Genomic DNA, 19279 nt, shown 5'->3' with positions numbered 1-19279 from the left:
CGAAAACGTGCTGAGGGAGAGAAGCCAGACTCGAAACAACAAATCCGGTCTGACTCCACTGAGTCCCCTGCAGTGGTCAGACCCACAGTGACACAGAGCAGAAGCATGGGCGCCAGGGGTCGGGGCGGCGGGGAGTCCGTACTTCATGGGGACAGAGTTCTAGATGGGGAAGATGAGAACATTCTGGAGACAGAGGCTGGTGACGGGGCCAGGACAGTGCGAATGCAAGTAATGACCCTCAACTGTACACAAAATCAGCGAAAATGCAAGTAATGACCCTCAACTGTACACAAAATCAGCGAAAATGATATATTTTTTATGCACATTTTATCATCAAAAAAGCAAGCCCCCCCCATATGTGTAACACATTTACACTAAATATGTGGGGCACACTCACTAAAATCTTATTTGTTGTTTACTTCAAATTAAAATATTCAGGACAAACCTCCGCTGTAGGGTTACTCACTATCCCAAACACCAATTTAACTGGATAGTCGGTAGCTCTACCTGCTAAATCTGTCAGCCCTGGGGCACCTGGGTGGCTCAGTGGGTTAAGCCACTGCCTTCGGCTTGGATCATGATCTCGGGGTCCTGGGATTGAGCCCCACATCAGGCTCTCCGCTCAGCAGGGAGCCTGTTTCTCCCTGTCTCTCTGCCTACTTGTGATCTCTGTCAAATAAATAAATAAAATCTTAAAAAAAAAAATAATCTGTCAGCCCTTCCGGGGATGTGGGGAGAGGCCTCACAGAAGCCACACTGATTCCCTCCCTGCAACGATGGGTCACATGTCCCCCACTGGGGTCCTCAGACCCATAGCCCCAGCCTCCTCAGAGAATACTGGACCTATCCCAATGAACAAGATACCATTCTATCCATCTTACAGATGGGAAAACTGAGGCTGGGAGAGGTTTTGTGACTTGCTCAATGTTTCAGACCTGCTGCCTAATGCCACTGGCCCATAGGCCTCCCTGCCTTCATCGAGGTGGGGAAAACAGGAGCCCTGGTGCCCACCGGTGGCCTGAGAGTCCCAGGTATGGACATGAGGCCTCTCCTGGAACATGAGGGCCCAAGGGGCCTTGCTGAAGCAGGCCTGCCCATTTCTGTTGGGGGAGGGACACCTGGCTGGGTGCTCCTGCCAGCAGCACAGACCCACCACTACAGACAGTCCCCATCAGGCCCTGCTGAGCACACGGAGGGCTCCCAGACCGGGGTCAGTCCAATGGCCTCCCCAGAGGTGGAGCCCTGACTTCTCGTGGGTCCTGGGAGCGGGTGGGAATGTTGGGGGCCATCCCATTCCTTGGCTTTTCCTGCTCAGTTTCTCAGGGGCCAGTCAAGCTGTAAGCATGTCAGAGGAGGGTCAGGGCCTTCAGAAAGGGGGGAATTCAGGTCCCCCAGGCATCCAGCATCTTGGCCCTGCCCTGTCCAGCCCTGAGCAGCAGGCACAAGGGCACACAAAGAGGCACACATTTCTGGACAGAGGTGGGATGGTCCTGTCCAGGGCAATCCTGGAGCGGATGACCAAGGGACAGAACGAACTCCATCTCTAGACAGTGGCCACAGGGATGCTGAGAAGGCCCCACACCCTCTGGTGAGGAGTGGCCCCCTAATGCAGGCCGCCAGACTCCAGGCCTGGCTCCAGGCCAACCATGGGTGCAGGTCCTGCCAGCACCATCTCCTATCTCCCTCCAATCTCACCCAGGGCCTGCACTGATTTCTGGTGCCTCCACCCACAGTTCTCTTCTGAAAACTGGCTGCCATCCTCCAAGGCCACCCACAGTCCCTCGTCATGGGCTACCCTCCAGGATGGGGCTGGCCAGCTCTCCCCACGGTGTTCAATTACCAGTGAGCAGGGCAGGCCAGGTGGGAGGCTGGGTGGGGGAAGGAAGCAGCAGTGGGTAACTGAGTGAGGGCAGAACACTCCCCTCGAGCCTAGACCTCTGCCGCTGGCTGGGGGTCCTCCGCTTCCCCACCATAGGCACCTCCCCTTCTGTGCTGCTAGAAGGCTGAACTTGGGGACAGAAGGCCTGTCTCCCTAGGGCCCTGCAGCACGGGCTCAGGCTGGGCACAAGAGGGCACTGATTCTTACAACTGCCCCGTGTGGCAGGCACTGCTATCAGCCCTCTCTTACAGAAGAGCACTGCGGGGCTCAGAGAGGTTCAGGGGTTGGCTCAAGGTCACACAGTAAGTGAATGTGGAGCTGGCACTTGAACCCCAGCAGACCTGGTTTTGGGTTCCTCTAGAGACCTGCCTCTTTCCTAACACGGTAGCCACTGGGAATGGTCACTGGATTCGAGGGACAGTGGCTCTGGGACCATGCTTGTTAGGCTAGCATGCCATCTCCCTCAGAGCCGGGCCCTCTGCCTCTTGTGTGGCATTGCTGACTTTCTGCAAAGAACCCGCTCCTCCCTTCCTCTTCTAGCTGTGGGCAGGGTGCTCTAGGACCTCCAACTGCAAGCTCTCAGCATCAGAGAAAGTGGGACCAGCGAACAGCCCAAGGCAGGGGTCCTGGAAGGGCAGCCCAGGAGGCTGGGCCCTGGGGTGTCCCATGGGGAGGGGTCTTTGCTCTACAGCCCCAGGTTGGGGGTGTGACTGTAACCCCCCTGCATCTGTCTGAATTCACTTGTTCGTTGTCTTAACTTCTGACTTATAAAGGAACACCTGTCATTGTGGCTGTGGACCTATGGCTCACGGGAGACCCCCGATTCCTGTCTGGACCTTGAGCCTGTTGCACGGTCTGTGGCTAGGTTCGGCAGGTAGAACAGCCCCAGTGCGCAGGAGGAGCTCAGGGAGCACTTGCTCAGGGATGCAGAAAGACTCAGGTTTGAATGTCCCCATCACCCGCTCCGTCCTTGCCCCCGAAGCCTTTCCCAGGTGCAGTCTCTTCTCTGTGCCCTGAGCCTCTGAGACTATGTGCAGAAGCCTGCAGACCCCTCTACAGGTGTCTAGGAAGCAGAGGATTCTGCAGCAGATCACAAAGGCGAAGTGCCGCAGCGATCAGAGGATGAGAAAACCAAGGTGTGGTGGCGCGCGTTGCAGGCCTTCCTGAGATGCGCACAACTGGGCAGCATGTCCAAGATCTGCTGGGATTGCCAAGTGGCACGGAGCTCCCCATAGCAAATGGAAAGGGCTGCAAACGCATTGGCAGCTTCTCCTGGCAACCATGTCCCAGATTCCGGGGCCCTGCCGTTGCCGTAAACACTGCATTTCGGTTAGAGGTGAGCACAGACACTCTGTCACTTTCTCAGCCATGTTCACCAACTCCTTGACTTCTTCCCCTGGGCCTCTCCATGCACACCAGTTACGAACCCTCACCTCCAATGACCTGCCTCCACACCTGTGTTCATCCACCCCACCTCGCCCTCCTTCTACAGCCGACCCCACCACCCACCCTTCAGCGCTGTCCCGCCCTGGGCAAAGACGGTTGCCCTCGCCCCTGTGCTCCACAGGTCACTCCCTCCACCTTGCTCTGAGCTTTGCTTGAAGTGCTTCTCAGGAGGGGCTGCTAGGATTTCTGGAAGCCAACTCCTAGCTGTTCAAGAGTGTCCGGCACTTCTCAGGGTCCCTGGCCACCCCAGCCCCACCCCCTAAGACTCTGGGACAACCAAAAATGCCACCTAGTAACTGCTCCTGGTCAGAAACACCACCTCGTCCTAGGCCTGGGGCTTTAGGGCTGTGTGTCTGGCCCATAGCGGCCCTCATGCCCCCCAGCACCCTCAGATGCACAGCGACAGGGAGGTGCCAGTCCCTGGGTCACTTGGAGGGAGGATGCCGAGACAGCTGCAGTTATCGGGCCTGTGGCGTGGGCAGCCCGTGGCAAGCCGGGGGAGGTCAGGGAGGGTGGAGCTGAATGACAGCCTCATCCTTTTAAAATAACTCTGTTAGTCCAGTGTGTCCCATGCTCCATGACAACCGGGGGTGCGAGCGATCATCTGAGCCAAGCCTGGCAGTGGGTGGCATCATCTCTCCCCAGGGCCTGGAGGGGCCCACAGGTGGGCAGGATGGATTCCCTTGGCCCCCAGAGCCAAGGATGGGCACTCAGGGCCCCGATGCCTGAGGACACACTCAGATGTCACACACACAGCTCCCTATGGTGGCCCAAATGGCTCCACATGGCATCAGGCACCAAGGACACGCTCAGACACAGGGATGGGCCTGGATGGCTACTTGCAGGTTGGGAAGTGGGTCCTCAGGGTTGGCCTGAAGGTAGGCACTGGCCACTGAACCCCAGATTCTCTGCTGATGGGGAGGGAGCCTGGGAAGGCACCCTAGTCAGGGCCCAGCTGCCCACCAGGGAGGGAGTTGTGCTGGCCTGTCCCTCCAGGTGTTGGCAGCACTGGGGACTGACCAGCTGGGGTACAGATGAGGCTCAGATCTGGCCAGGGTCTGCAGGCTCTGGACTGCTGAGTTTGGGATGGTCTGAAGGCCCCAACTGAGTTTCTCACTAGCTTTTCATCTTCTGGGAGGCAGAGCCCATGGCTTTTCATCATGTGTTCCAGAGACCAACAGAGGGTGAGCATACATGGATGAATGGATGGCGGAGTGGGGGTCCTTGTCCCCCCACCCCACCTGGCCAGCCTCCCTTGTCCCTCACAGCAGGGCAGGGCAGGGCAGGGGGGTTCAGGCACTTGGTGCTCATCAGCACGACCAGCTCTGACCTCAGGAGGCCCTCCTGTAATCCCAGTGGTCACAAGGGCATTGACTGGGCCTCATGTGGGCCTGCAGGTTTCCTGGCCCCTTTCTCTACGAGGCCTTCCCCAGGCCTCCCTCCCTCCCCCTACCATGAAAACCAGGGCCCATCTCTCTTTGCACCTGCGGGTGCTCTGGGGCCTAAACCCCCAGCTCTCTGCACTCTGGCTGACCTCATCCTTGTACTTGGGACCACCTACCCAGCACCCATGGGACAGGGCCACACAGTGTCCCCTAGTGCCCCACTGAGGCGGGTGGGCATGGCCTCCTCCACTGTTTCCCCCACCGCCCCACTCCTCTCCTGAGGGGATCCCTCTCAGGTACCCACCCATCACTCAGTACCCACACCAGATGCCACTTGAGGGGCAGGACTCTGAGCTCTGGGGACTCCTTTCTGGGACCCAGTTTCCTCATCCACAAACTAAATGACTGGACCAGATGGTCCTCAGCCTGCCCTGCAGACACTGTGGGAGAGACCACCCAGCAACAGACTAGAGGAGGCCAGGGTGAGGTTGAAGGAAGCAGGGTCTTGGCACCTCAGTAGGTGGGATGGAGAGGCACAGAGCTGAGGCTCCTGTAGGGCCCCCCTTACCTGCCAGTTCCAGCCCACTTCCTCTATTCTGGTCCTTGGGTCCCCTGTAGGGCCCCAGGGGGAGCTCACAGCACAGTACCCCTTCCCCCTGCTGAGGGTCCCCTGCAAGGCCCCGGGGGAGCTCACAGCACAGCACCCCTTCCCTCTGCTGAGGGTCCCCTGCAAGCCCCTCTCCCCCACTCTGTGCTTAGGGAAGCTCTCCTCAGGGCTGTTAGCTGACCCTCCCCTAGCACCAATGCCCAGCGCTGTGTCTGGTTTTCTGTCTTCCCACCCTTAGCCCCTACCTGGTGGGTCCCCAGACAGCCTGGTCTTCCCTGTGAGATACAGTGGGGATGGCAGGCAGGGCCCTGGGCCTCTTGGGGGCTGAGGTCAGGGCAGATGGCAAGGGAGCAGGATTGATGGAGCCCCTCGGGGCTGCCCTGTCACCCAGCCAAGCCTCCAGAACCCAGGGAGCACTTAATGCAAATGAGCAGCGCGCCTGGGCTGCCTTACCAGGAGGTGGCTGCGTGCAACTGGCTGCCCTCCACCTCCCTGCGGCTCCAAGCCCTGCTTGGCCTCCTGGCCCCTCGGCCCCACTTCCTCCCTCTGGCATTCCACCTGGGGGCTCACCTGCCCTGAATGCTCTGTCCCCTGCTTGGGGGGCCCTCCCGCATGCAGGTGGGGACCCCGAGCCTGCCCAAGGAACACTGGTGTCACTGGGTAACAACCATGTCATCCAGGTGCCCCCAACCCCACGAAGGTGGAAAGGCTGGCCCCCTTTGTTGCCTGCCCTGGTTCTGGGCCATGACACAAAGGCCACATGCTGGGAACTCATTCTGGCACTGAGTGTCAGAATGCGAGCCCCCCCCCACCCCCCCAACCGGCCCTGACTGGGATAGAGAAGTTGAGGGTACAGGGCCAGGAGACGAGCCACAGACCTGGTGGCAGTCAGGGCCCAGACCCATGGTCTCTAAGCGCTCCCATACCAGGGATGTGCCCCAAGAAGCTTGTGGGCAGGCAGGGGTACAGATCAGTCCAGGAGTTGGCCTGACACATTGCCGGGTCACCAGGGCCCCTGAACCTGTGGCAGACATGGGTACGTGGGAGGCATGGCCCTCTTCTGAGGGGCCATGGTCACAACACACTCAGGGCCCAGGATCACCTAAGAGCATGGAGCAGATGTGTGGGGCCACCAGCAGCCATGGGCCACACCGTGGCCCCTGATACCCCTAACCCGCACGATATGGGATGGTGCCCACATCTGAGTATGCAGTCTTTGCAGAGATCACTGCTTAAGACAAGATACCATGGGAGTCGGTGGGCCCCTAAGCTGACTGCTGTCTTCACTTCTGTAGGGTGAAGTCTGGAGGCCGCACAAGGAGAAGGCCTGCAAAGAGGAAGCCAGATACCTACTGGCGGAGAAACCAATGCCAAGGATGGTCTGCCTACCCCCAGAGAAGACCGGAGAGCTCGGAGCAGACTCTGCCTCTTGGCAGTGGGAGGAGGCAGCCCTGCTGCACCTGGATCCTGCGCTTCCAGCCTCCGAGCTGCCAGAAGAGAACCTTCTGCAGTGTAAGCTGCCGGTGGGTCTTCGCATGGCCCTGGGAAGCCTGTGCGCTCCCAGACCCCCGGCACCCAGCCCAGGCCTGGCACACGGGAGGTGCCTGTAATCATTTCCTGCTGAGACCTGCCCAGACTTGGGGAGCACCGCAGGGAGAGCCCCAGAATGTGGGTGGCTGGGGGATGCCCAGGGAAGTGGAGTGGCAGGGCCAAAACCCCCGGAGAGGACGGAACCGGCCATGTGCCATGGGTGAGCACCAGGAGGACCCACTTGGTGGGAGGGTGTGTGCCAGGAAGGTGAGCCAGCCAGGAGCTCTTGGGAGGTGACCCCAAGGCCGCGGGCAGATAAGGGGATAGGATGAGGCTGACCTGGCCGCCTCAGGGGCTCCTAGACCCACCTAGGACTCTAGGATTCTTGCTGGGAGAGCACATGTGCACTCTCCCACCTAGAGCTTCCTGGCATCCACCCTCTGAAGACAGTGGAGGAGGCTGGTGGCCTGGACCCTGCCCTACAGTGCAGAGGACACAGATGGGAGGCCAGGCCTGGCCTCACCTCACACCTGGCTACTGTGTGGGAAGTAGTACTACCTGCGAAGACGGGATAAGGCCTGGGGTGGGAGGAAACATCCCCCAATCTGTGCGCCCCACCCCCCCACAGGAGACTTCCTGCAGCTCAGGGCACTTGCCCAGGCCTGTCTTAGACAAACAGCAGCAAGAAAGGCGGCCAGCCACTGTGTCAGTGAGAAGGCAGGCTCCAGGGTGGGTGGCCTCGGGCTGGAGCCCTCCCGCTGCTGGGCCCGTTTCTTCTCCTAGATGTGGGCAGTGAGCTGACCCCACAGGGCTGTGCGGACAGCTGCACGTGATCAGGGATGGCGCCAGTGTCCAGTCCCTCTAGGCCCTGACACAGGCTGGAAACTCATGTCTTGCTGTGAAACTATACTGCACCAAAGCAGGTCTTGGGAAGAAGCCTCTCGCTGCCCAGGCATGTCCAGGCCTGAGAGTGGTGGATGCTGGTCCCATGCCTGACCTGATTCCTGGTGGCCAGGGGTGAGCCCCTCTCCTGGCCTGTCTCCTGTCCAGGGCCGGCTAGACAGACACCTGTGCCTGTGGGTGTGGATATCCCAGCTCGGGCCTGGACACGCCCATACCAGCCAACTGGGCTCTCCTCCTGGCTCTGACGCCCGGCCTGCTGCCAGGCCAGTATGTCCCCAGTCCCTCTCCCAGGAGGCCTCTGTGGCCCCAAAGGCCTTCCAGTTCAGGCTTACACTGTTCCTTCATTACTGCCTGCATGGAACCAGACCAACATCTCCCATCTCCTAGGCTCATTTGCCCCTGGATCAGGCATTTGTCTGTGACTCCTGGGGGACCCGGCCTAGTGTGGTGCGGGGGACATACTGGCTGCTCCTTGCACTGGCCAGTAAGACACAGTCGGGCCACACTGTGTCCGCCCAGGGGTCACCTGATTCACGCCCTGGTGCCTAGGAACAGCCCTCGTTATCGGGGCAGGAGCAGCACACCACGAGGCCCACTGAAGAGCTGGCCTTCAGCAGACAGGCACGGAGGACCAGGCGGAGGACAAAGCTCAGTTACATGGAAGGCTGATTCACCCACAGCCCTGTCCTGATGGAGACAGGGAGGCCAGACCAAAGGCTCAGGAGGCCAGACCAAAGGCTCAGGGGGAGTTCAGCTCACACAGGTTCTTAGCCGGCCTCAGAAATGGAGCCAGGCCCCAGAGAGGCATCAGGAAAAGGCAGCTGATGATCGGCTGTGGCCTGGCCTGGGATTTCTATTCCTGGCCTCTGGACTGGAAGGGCTTGAGACCTCCAGAAAACTCAGGAACCCAGGACTGGGCAGCAGTGAATGCCACAGGCTTTGGGGTCAACAGACTGGGTTGCCATCCCTAGTGGCCTGTCTCAAGTGGCCTACGTGCGCTTAGCAAAGTTACGTGGCTTCCCTGGGCCTTGTTTTACTCATCTGTAAGTCAGGTCTAAGAACACCTGTCCTCATCTGATACATCAGGGAGACAGAAGCAGGAAGAGACGTGCACTGAGTCTTGGTCCTAAAAAGGGCTCTCAAGCACTGGACGCCGCTGACTGAGGGGGTCTGCCTGGGCCTGCAGAGATTTCGGGGCAGGGGTGAGGGGCAGAACATGCACCAGGGCCAGCAGGCAGTGCATGGGGCCAGCGTCCCTCCTGGGGACCTTCAGGGGGCTTGTGACTGTTACTCTGTCATGCATGAAGATGCAGAGGCAGAGAGGCCAAGTGGGGCAGGAAGCTGGCGCAACAGGACTGCCTTCTGAACCCAGGCCCGGGGAGGATATCCCTCCTCTCGCAGGAGCACGGCAGCATGTCCGGCAAGGTGCTCAGACCATTGCATCATGCGGGTGGCCCTTGCGAATCCTGGCTCCCTTGGGCCTCCCCACCACGTGCCTCCCCCCCGTCTCAAAGCTGGGGATGATGAAACCACAGGTCCTCGAACAGTGGAGGGCCAGAATGGCGGCACAACTGGGGGCCGAGGACGGTCTGGAGACTCAGGCCATGAGCCAGGTGGCTTGGGAGAGCCCCCAGCCCCCAGCTCAGGGACAGATGCTAGGTGGGTTCTCTTGGGCCCAGCCAGGAAGGCCCTCCCTGCGGTGTGGGGGGCAGGGCTGGGGCTTCTGAGGGCTCTCCCCTAGAATCCCTTGCCACCCCCGCAGTCAAAGCCGGTACACAGAAGCCATGGTTTCTGTGGATGGGCCCAAGTGTGGTCCCTGCTGTGGCCTCCTGTAGCAGGCCTCCCTTGCTGGCAGGAGGGCAGAGGGGTAGCTAACTGGTTCTCATTGCATGGACAGGCCCCTCTGGCCTCCAACCTCCAGTCCTGGATCCCTAGACTCCTCCCGCTTTGCCAAGGCCCTTGGTCAGCCCCAGCCCACCCTGCATGGCTCCACAGAGAGCAGGACACAGGTGGGTCCCCAGACTGAGAACCTCCCCAGTGCCGGGAACTGGGCCAGGTTTTGTGGCTATGGCAGAGAAGTGTACAGACAGAGGTGGTCCCTGTCCCCAGCAGCCCAGGAAGGGTCAGAGCCATGCAAAGGACATCACTCGAGTGTCGGGAGGCCAGAGTGGTGCTGAGAGATGTCCAGGAGCCAGGAGCAAGCTGGGAACCAGGAGCAAGCTGGTCAGCACTGGTGGGCCTATATGCCTGTGCGAGCCAGCATGGGGCTCGGCGTTTGCCCCACACCCGCAGAGGGGCCCTGGGCAGGCTTGGACTAGTGGCCCTCACTGGCTCTGAAGCACACTGGCCAGAGGGAGGGTTCCCCTGTGGCCTTACCGGGCTGCGAAACCCCCAGGACCACTTCTTCCCCTGTAAAACGACGACAGCTGTCATCACCGAATGCCAGGCCCAGCCGCCCAAAAACATCACAGGAAGTCCCACACGGGAGCCCTGGGAAACCCGGGAGCCCCGACATTCCCCACTCTCACAAGCTCACTGACATTTCTGGTCCCCCAACGGAGGCTGGAAACACAGCCCGAAGACCTAGGGCCCTCTCCTTGCCTCCCTGCCTCCCCACCCTCCCCCCCACCATCAGCGCCTGCTGAATCAGGGTGGGTTTTCACCAGGTGGCGACCCCAGGGCAGGGAGCTGGTGGCCTGGCGCCTGGGAGAGGAGACCAAGGCCAGGGCTCCCAGAGAGGCCGTGTGGTTCAGGCCACCAGAGGGCGCCTGGCCCACAGAGGCCAGGCCCAGTCGCAACAGGAGGGGACACAGGGCTTGCTGCTGCCCCGGGAGGTCACCCTGTATCCTTTGCTCCACGTGGCGCTGGCACTCATCTCAGTGCCTGGCCCTGTAGGGCCCTCTGGAGTTGCAGTGCTCTTGGGAGCTTTAGCTGCAGGGGGTCAGGGAGAGGAGCTCCTCTGAAGCCCTTGGCCCTAGGATGGAGAAGGCTTGGGATGCCGGGAGAAAGGGGCCCTGGCAGGGAGGGCGGTGACCCTGCCCGGACCGCAGTCCCCAGTGTTCCAGGCCCAAGGGAGGGCAGCACTCGAGCCCTGACCAGCACGATGCTAAGACAGCTGCTGAGTAGCCATCCTCCTCCAGCTGGACAGACAGACAGCACCCCATGTGCACCCATCACACTCACAGACTGAGATGCACTTTGATTGCCCCGAGTCCCTACTCCACTGCGTCCAACTGAAGGGGAACAAAACCCAGCTCCCAGCCCCAGCCCAGCCCCACCTCTGCATCCCGTTTGCCCCACTGTCTCCCAGCCGTTGGCAGCTGCCCAGACTGACACTCTGTCTCTCGGCCTAACCAGGACAGAGGCCTGTGGATTCGAGTAAGTTTAGGATGGTCCCTAAGGACACAATGGCCAAGTGGCAGTGGATACAAGAAAGAGAGGCACAGGGGAAGGCTTCCATCCAAGATCTGGGGCTTGGTGGGAGCAGTGGCTCAGTGGACCTTGAGACCCAGGCATGGGGCAGGATCCAGCGGAAAGGCCAGGGACACCCAGGCAAAAGTTCCTGTTTGTGCGGGAGGAGGGGCAGTGGTGGGCAGAGGGCCCCGAGCTGGCCCCAGGCACCCAGGCATGTCCACCTGTCCCACCAGAGAGGCAGTCCTGATAGTAAAAGGAACTCTCAGCGAGGGAGACACAAGAAGGCCTGCTTTGGGGTCCCTGTGAGGGGGGAGGGGCTCTCCAGAACACTGGAGGATGGGCAGATATGTCAAAGGACCTCTCAAGGCAGCTCTCTCTGTGTCCGACCTTCTGGGGGTCAGGGGGCCAGAGCCCGGCTGCCTTTCTCCCACTCCCCAGAGAGGCAGGGCCATGGGCCTCACAATGTTCCACACCTCTGTCATTCAGAATTTCTGCAGCCGTGGTCATTCCTCGTCCCCCCAGGGTCACCATTTGAGCAGAGTTCTTACTTGAACATGCCTGCCCCTAGTTTGGGAGAAATCCCTCCCTGGAGGAATGCTGGTCTGCTCTGCTGCTGCTCCCTGGTTCCAGGCACACCGCACAGGACCCAAGTGCGCTTCCCCACACGTTTGCAGTTTGAGGAGCCCGGGGGGTCGGGGTGGTCCTTTGGACACTGTACTCCACCCCCCACCCTCACATACCCTGGCTCCAAAGCTCCTCAAAGGCTCACAGGGAGAGGGTGAGCAGGACTGAGGGCAGCTGCAAGCCTGAGGATGCCTGGGAGGGTCGATGTTCTTACAAAGAAAAGACATGGCCCCTGGGCGGGATCCAAGGCGCCGACCACCTGCAGCTCGACTCCCCGCCAGAGGCAGCCCAGAGTGCCCCGCCAGCCAGCGGGCCAGCGAGCACAAGTTCCCCAGGCAGGAATCCGGGTTTACAGGCATTCCCGCTCCAGGTGGCAGAGGTCGTGCCTCACCCCCCACCCCAGGCACCGGGCTGGCACTCCACCTCTCAGGGGCCCCACTCCCGCCAGGAATGGGGGACCTCTAATTGAACCCAGCTAGGCTGCCGCTGCTGGGGATCCCACAGGAATCCTCAGGCCCCACTGGAGGCGGCTCCCGAAGAGGCCCTAACAGCCAACTGGGAGTCCCCAGCCCGAGACCGCCGTCAGCTGCGCCCGGACAGCCAGCCCCGCAGCCAGCCCAGTGCGCCCGGGGGCTCCGACTCTCGCCCCGCCACCGCGCAGGGCCGAGCCAATGGCCGAAGACGCCCAGCTCTAGCTGTGGCCCTGGAGGACGCTCCCCGCCGGGGACTGCCCGACCCACAGCCCCACGAGGACAGCTCAGCGGGGGAAGGGGCCGGTGTGCGTGCTGGGGGCTGGAGGGCGGCCGAACGGAGCGCAGGAGACCCGGGCGGCACTTGGAGGCGAGGGCCCGAGGGGTGCAGACAAGGCGGCGCGATCTGGGCGCAGGGCAGACCAAGGGAGAGCAGGAGTGCGCAGGAGAATCCCCAGACACGCCGGGGTCCGGGGCCCCCCGGGCCGCGCCCTCACTTACCCGAGATCTCCGCCTGGGGCACGTCGCTTAGGCTGAAGCCCTTGGCGCCGTAGATCTGGCGGACTTCGCTGCAGCTCCGGCTCTTGCTGGCAGGGTCCCCGCGGGCGCAGGCGGCCAGCGCGGCGGCCGCGCAAAGCAGCCACCAACCTCGGGCCCGCAGCTCCATGGCGGGGCCGGGGCGCCCCGGCCGCACGCCCGCCCGCGCCTCTCTCGGATCCCGCCCGGGGCCGCGCAGCCCCCGCCGGCGAAGGGCAGAGCCAAGGTCCCGGCGCGTGCGGCTCGCGGTCCGCAGGAGGCGGCGGCCGAGAAGGCGGCTACAACAAAAGCCGGCGGCGCAGGGCGCGCGGGGCGCGAGGTCCGGCCGCTCGGTGGGGCGGCACAGAGAGCGGCGGGCGAGCGCGCAGTCCCGGCTCGGCGCCTCCCCTGCGGGCGGCCCGGCCCCTCGGCAGCCGGGGAGGGGGCGGGGTGGGGCGGGGAGAGCGGGGGCGGGGCGGGTAGGGGCGGGGCGCGCGGGGCGGGGAGCTGCGCGGCCGGGCGCGGCGCGGGGCGCGACGAGGGGTCCGCCAGGCGCTCTTCCAGCTCCGCGGGCCTTGGGCCCCGCCGGCTCGCGGGAAGCTGCGGACGGCCGGAGAGAGGCGGGGCCGCCGGGGAGAGCGCGGGCCGTGGCGGGGTCCCCGGGGGCGGGTCCCCCCAGTCCAGCGCCCGGGGCGGTGGCACCCCCAACTCTGAGGGCGGGGGCGGGGGCGCTGAGGCAGGGCTTCCCCCGCCGGACATGACGTCACGCCTCCCGCACGCCTATCAGAGGCTTCCCCGCCCCCGGCCGAATTGGGCCTCCCTCCGGTCTCCTCCCTCGCTCTCGCCCTGCCTCCGTGCGCCCTGGCTGCGCGTCCCGCTCATCCCCTCCCGCCGCGCCTCCTTCTTCTTTGCGCGCCGCCCCCTCCTCGCCTGCTCCCCTTTACCAGCCCCTCGCCCCCTACGTCCACTGCAGTCGCCCCCCGCCACCGCTCCAGCTCGCACCTGAGGTTTTTGTGGGGGCGGATGGGGGGCTGTGCCCTGGAAACTAGCTGGGAGGCCAGACCCCACCCTTCCCAGCCCTTCAGACAGGCGGCCGAGGACTTAGTTATTGGAGACTGTCAGCGGGCTTTTGGTCCCTCCGCGTGGGTCCCAGAGAAACAAATGTGACCGAGGCAGAACGTCCCTATTGGCTTGGGGCGTTGGGCGGTGGCAGGTAGCCTCTCCGGCCAACAACAGGTCAGGTAGCCTGGGCGATGAGGAGAGCGTGCAGGTCAGAGGGCTTGACGGGGAGCTCCCGGGGCTGGTGGGGTTGACAGGCCCGGTGCAGGCTGGTGCAGTGAGTGGGCAGCGCCCCTAGCTGCAGAGGGAACCTGGCATGCGGGGGTTGGGTGGGGGGAATCTGTGAAGAGGGAGGTAAGAAGACCAGGGCGCTGGTGTCTGGAGGGCTTCTCTGTTTCTTTCTTCCCGGGCTGCTGGGCCTCTCCCCTGGCCTCCTGCTTTCCCCACTGCCATGTAGGGCAAAGGCCTCAGAGACCACCAGGCCATGAACCTGGATGCCTAACTGGCAGAAATGGGAGGAAAGCAAATAATCCGGCACTCCTGGTGGTACCCCTGAGGAGGACCCTGAGATGACCAGCAGCATGGCCCTGAGTGCCTGGACTTGGACCTCCCTGCTGGGAGCAGGCCCCTGGGGTGCCACCCACACCTCCCTGCCTGGCCTGCAGGCCATCAGCCGGGTGGGCTGTGAGCAGGGTCGGTGGACCGCCATCCCTCCCCTGCCTCCCTGAGGGACTGACTCAGCTGCCCCAGAAGGGACCTGGGGTCTCCTGCCCCACATCCCAGAGAAGGCTGCTCCCTTCACCCAGAGACACTGAGTCATTGTATGGAGGGAGGCTGTGCGGACCCAACCCAAGTATACAGACCTCCTGCCCTCCCCACGCACCTGCTGCCTCATCATGTTGGTGACTCATAGAGCCCCCACCCCCCCTACAGCGCGCACATACACACAGGCTTACTCCTTGCCCACGCCTGGCACAGCCGCCTGGACACCTCTCCCTGCCACACCACATGCCTGCCTGGCGGAGGCCACCCGTGGGAGGGTTAGGAGCACTGGCCCAGGGCCTGTCTATAGGAGCTCACCTCTGGCCATGGCCATATGCTTCCAGGTCTGGCGGGAGCCAGGACTGAGGCTTCAGCCTCCTGGAGGGTCTTCCTGTCTTGTTTTGGTGATCACTGTTGCCACCTCTTAATCCAGCCAGACCGGGAAATTCCTCAGGGTGGGGTTGGTGTCCAGGGTTTTGCTGGGTCTTCAGACAGCAGGGTAGCCAGAAGGTCCACGGGCTATGCTTCTGTGGCAGGTTTCCAGGATGGCCCAGCTGGGGCACCTCCAAGGTGTGGAACAGCTCCATCCCCTCGAGAAGGGCTTCCGGCTCCCTGAATCGCTGCAGTTAGCCCAGGGGCAAGGAGAGGAGCTGTGACGGGGCCTTTCTGTGGGGATGGCACGTGGCCAGGAGGTCCTTAGGTGGGGTGGTCCTCCTGGCTCTGATGGGGCCGCACTTGCTGGAGAGCATTGATGACAAGGAACAGGGAAGCCGAGCACAGGGGGCAGCCGGCAAGTTGGTTGTAGACATGTGGCTGCTAGGCGGTCACTGCTGGAGGTGGCTCTCCTGAAGGCTGCCGATGTGGGGACAGGGGCTGCGGGGGCATGTTGCGGGGGAGGTCCTGGCTGCACCCCGGAATCCCTTGCCATCTTTCTGTCCGGTTGTCTGGCCCACAGAGCCTTGCTTGCCTCCCTCCCCCCACCAAGGGGCATACTTGGGTTTTACAGACCTGAGCTCCATCCCGGGTCATCTGCTCGGAGCAGCTGCCTCACGTGCCGGCCAAGAGCTCCTGTTCCCAAGACCCAGGCTGCCTCAGTGGACCATCCTTCCTGCCAGATGAGGGACGCCCATCAGCCAGGCCTGGGCACAGCTTCGCACAAGCAGCTGGGGGCATGGGGACCAGGTCCGGGTCACTGGGGAGGGACCACCTGAGCCTACCAGGTCCATGTCACCCTGTTCGCCAGCACCCCCATGCCGTTACCACGGCCTCTGTTGGCCGGGCAGGAGCTGCAGTGGGGATTAGGGGGGTGTGCCAGGGGATCCCTGGGGATGAGGGTGAGGGCTGACAGAGCTGTGTGTGTCCCTTGGCCCAGCCACGGGGATGGGGCCACCCCTTCCTGCTTGGGGTGTTGGCCTATCCGCCGTGTGGGTGCACACGTATGGCAGCAAGGTGGAAGGTTCGAGTGGGCCATTTGTTTGCCCACTCATAAAAACGAAAATTGCCTGGGTCCTTGAGTTAGTGGCATGGGACAGACACTGGATTGGCCCTGCTGCCAAGCGAGGAGCTGGGAAGAAAGGGGCCATTTAGGGTCATCTCAGTGGGGCGCCTGTGGGCTCCCCAACATTTCCTCTTCTGGAGGAGCGGCCTGAGTCCTGGAGGGCACGTGTTGCAGCTCAGGGTCCCTCTGCCCTCCGCTTCCTGCCTCTGCCCAGGAGGATCTGGGTACGTGGGGCCCCCGATTTCGACCTAGGGGTATGAGCCCGTTGGTGGTGCTACTGAGAAGCAACAGAGTTTTTTCTCTGTTGAGCCTCATGATGACTTTTGGTAACCCAAAAGCAAGTTTCCAAGTAGACCCAACAGTCAAAAGTTGCTTCTATCCACATGTGCCTGCTCAGAATGTTACTGCTACCTGTGTACCCTGACAAGGGCCGAGTCCTGCTGGCGATAAGATGTGTGAGGTCAGAGGGCACAGGGCAGGGGTGACTGGGCTGGAGCACCCCTATCAATGGGGGCCCTGGGAGGTGGTGTGATGTCCTGGGCCAGAGCAGAGGACACAGGGTCCTGTAGCTCTGCAGGACGCTAGGGACCCTACTGGGGGAGGGACAGCCTGCTGGAAGCAGTGGGCACCTCAGGGTGTGGCTGATGGATAGGTGTGACCCTGGGCCTGGGTGAGGCTTGGCCGGGCAGGGCTTTCTGCAGCAGCACTCGGAGTCCCTGATGGACAGAAGCTCAGGCTAGCAGGCTCTGAGTGGCTCTGTAGGACCCTGGAGACAGGAGGCGAGCTGCTCTCTGGCCTCTGCTGCCCCGTCTCAGGATGGTGGCATTTGGGAAAAATGCTTTGCTCATTGAACTGTTCTCTTGTCCTTAGGAAGGACCTGGGCCCAAGACTCCCAGGGATGGCTTCAGTGTGCAGTCTCTGAAATGTGGCTTTGGTCTGGCCCTGCTGGACAATCAGTGGGACTCTAGAAGCCCTATCCCATCTACCCCCTCCTCTCCACCCCCCGCCACTAAGCCTAGGCCTGGTATGTACTCCAGAGAAGCTCAACTCTGAGTCTTAGCTGCACAGCACCCTTGCTTCCCAAGTTTGGCAGGCGGCCCTTTGGGGCAGCACCTGGGGGAAGTTTGCAGGATGCAGAAAATCTGGGTGCCATTATTCTGCAAAGGTGGTCCTACCCTTACCGAGCCCCGCCTCTCTCCAAACCCCAGCTGGGGCAGTGGACTTCAAGGCAAGGCTCCCTGGCAGCCTGCTGGGCCCAGCAAGCCCTTTGATCTGCCAGAAGTCTGGGCATGCCTCTCTTATCCACGGCCAGGGAAGGGAAAGCCGATGGAGGAGCAAGGCTCGGTCATCCACATGGGGCGGCGGCTGGCCGCACCTGAAGGAGGAGCTGCTGGGGGCGGTTTCTCAGGTCTGAGCACACACCCAGCTGGAGGACAAGGCCCACACACTCAGCTCTGGCCTGGGGCTGGTTGCGGTCTTCCCTGGGCTGCCTTCCCCTCCCTGGCTCCTAGAGGAAGGGGGAAGCCCAGTCCCGGGGTGCCCAGGCGCAGGCTGACATGTTGGGACACAGCACCCATTTGCCTGGCGCAGACATGTATGCCTGGCCCCCTTGGGCGCCTGGGCCTCAGAAGCTCGCTGCTTTCCTGCTGGGCTGCCAGTGCTTCCCTCCACACACCTCCGCTGTCCTGGGCTCTGTGGCTTCTCAGTGTGCCAGCCAGACCAGTTCCAATCACAGCCCGCCTGCAGAGCAAAGCTGGGGAGCTTGGTATGGCTCTGCATCAGGTCTGGCCCGCTCCCGGCCTCATGGCTGGCCCGACCGTCCATTAAACCAAACCAAATTCTTCGTCATTCTCCAGACATGTGTGGATTACCCCCAGAACCTTCTCTCAATCTCAGGGCAGGCCTGAGAGGTGGCCTCCAGCTGCAGAGGTTGGGAGCTGAGGGGCTGTGTGTCCTGCAGATGTGGCTTCTGAAAACTGGGGGCGGGAGGGGGGTCACTCTTTGCTGGGTGAGGCCACCCACTGTCCTTTTATCACCCTTCCCAGGGCATGCGCGGTGTCCAGGTGCCCTCTGAAAGCCCAGGGAAGGACTTCCCTCTGGATGAGCTGGCTGAACACAGGGCGGCCCAGGCACCGGGCCCGGTCCTGCCCATACTGTGGCAGCCAGGGGTCCACCTCGAGGCCGGAGGAGGGCCTGGTTTCCGCTTGTCATTTTTAAAAAGGAACAAATCAGCATCTAAAACAAGCTACTAACTTGTTCTTCGGGAGTCGTACCATTGTTTAAAACTGGGTGAGCTGGGTCTGGCCAGATGCTCCCCGGTGCTGGGTGTGTGACAGATCTCAATGGCAGCTGTGTACCCCCTGCTGTTGGCCTCAGGGATGTCCAGCAGCATCTGGGTCTGGCAGGAAGTCCGGTGCCTCGGCAGAGTGTCCCACCGCTCTCCATGGTGTCCAAGGACATGACCTCATGTGGTCAGCCCCAAGTGCTTTCTGAGATCCTGTAGGTGTGGGACCTGTGGTCACCTCGTGGGCCTAGATGCCGAAACACGAGAGACTTGGTGACTCCACGAGGCCATGTGGCCACTGAGCTGTGCTCAAGGAACCGACCTCCCTTCCTGACCTTTGCTGCTCCTGATGAAGGGGCCCTGGGATACGGGGCTGTTGTCCCAGGGTCTTCCCCAGGGAGGCTGCCAGAGAGCGTGAGGGAGTCGAGGTGGGAGTCAGCCAGTCCTGGAGGAGCAGATAGCAGAAAGGTCCTGTCTCCATCCCCCACAAAGGGCCAGGAGCCACAGGGGCGGGCGGGGAGGAGGAGATGGCTGTGGCTCCCAGGGCCTTGCTGGCAATTCCTGAGCAGGGGCAGGGAGGAGGACCTGAGGAGGACCCAGGCCCATCTTGGGCCCCACGAGGCTCAGAATAGCCTGCACTGTAGGAGGCTGGCTGGCACAGGGCAGGGCTGGGGTGTGGGGAGGAAATCTGGGGGCTCACAGCGAAGGTGTGAGCCCTTAGCCTCCCCAGAGCCCACCCCATCACTACCTCCAGCATGTGGGCACCTTCTTTGGAGAGGGGCCCTGCCAGACGAGGAAGATCTTGCCACCTTGGCACAGGTGAGGCCAAGTCCTGAGATGGACCCTGGGGTGAGACACTGACAAGTGGAGCTGAGAGAAGGTTCCAGCCCCCTGTGGCAGGT

The 19279-nt window shown here is 62.2% G+C and overlaps 1 protein-coding gene across 1 annotated transcript in view; it reads right to left on the bottom strand.

Moving 5' to 3' along the window:
• Positions 1-13179, bottom strand: part of GPC1 (glypican 1) — a 28675-nt gene extending 15496 nt beyond the window's left edge. Inside the window, exon 1 of the mRNA XM_059393851.1 lies at positions 12760-13179. Within this exon, the coding sequence (XP_059249834.1) occupies positions 12760-12925 (166 nt within the window). The 5' untranslated portion in view covers positions 12926-13179. The remainder of the gene's footprint in view (positions 1-12759) is intronic.
• Positions 13180-19279: the final 6100 nt, after the last annotated feature.

The sequence above is a fragment of the Mustela nigripes genome, chromosome 3 (genome assembly GCF_022355385.1).
Source record: "Mustela nigripes isolate SB6536 chromosome 3, MUSNIG.SB6536, whole genome shotgun sequence".
Taxonomy (NCBI): domain Eukaryota; kingdom Metazoa; phylum Chordata; class Mammalia; order Carnivora; family Mustelidae; genus Mustela; species Mustela nigripes.
This window is presented reverse-complemented; position numbering and strand designations above follow the sequence as displayed.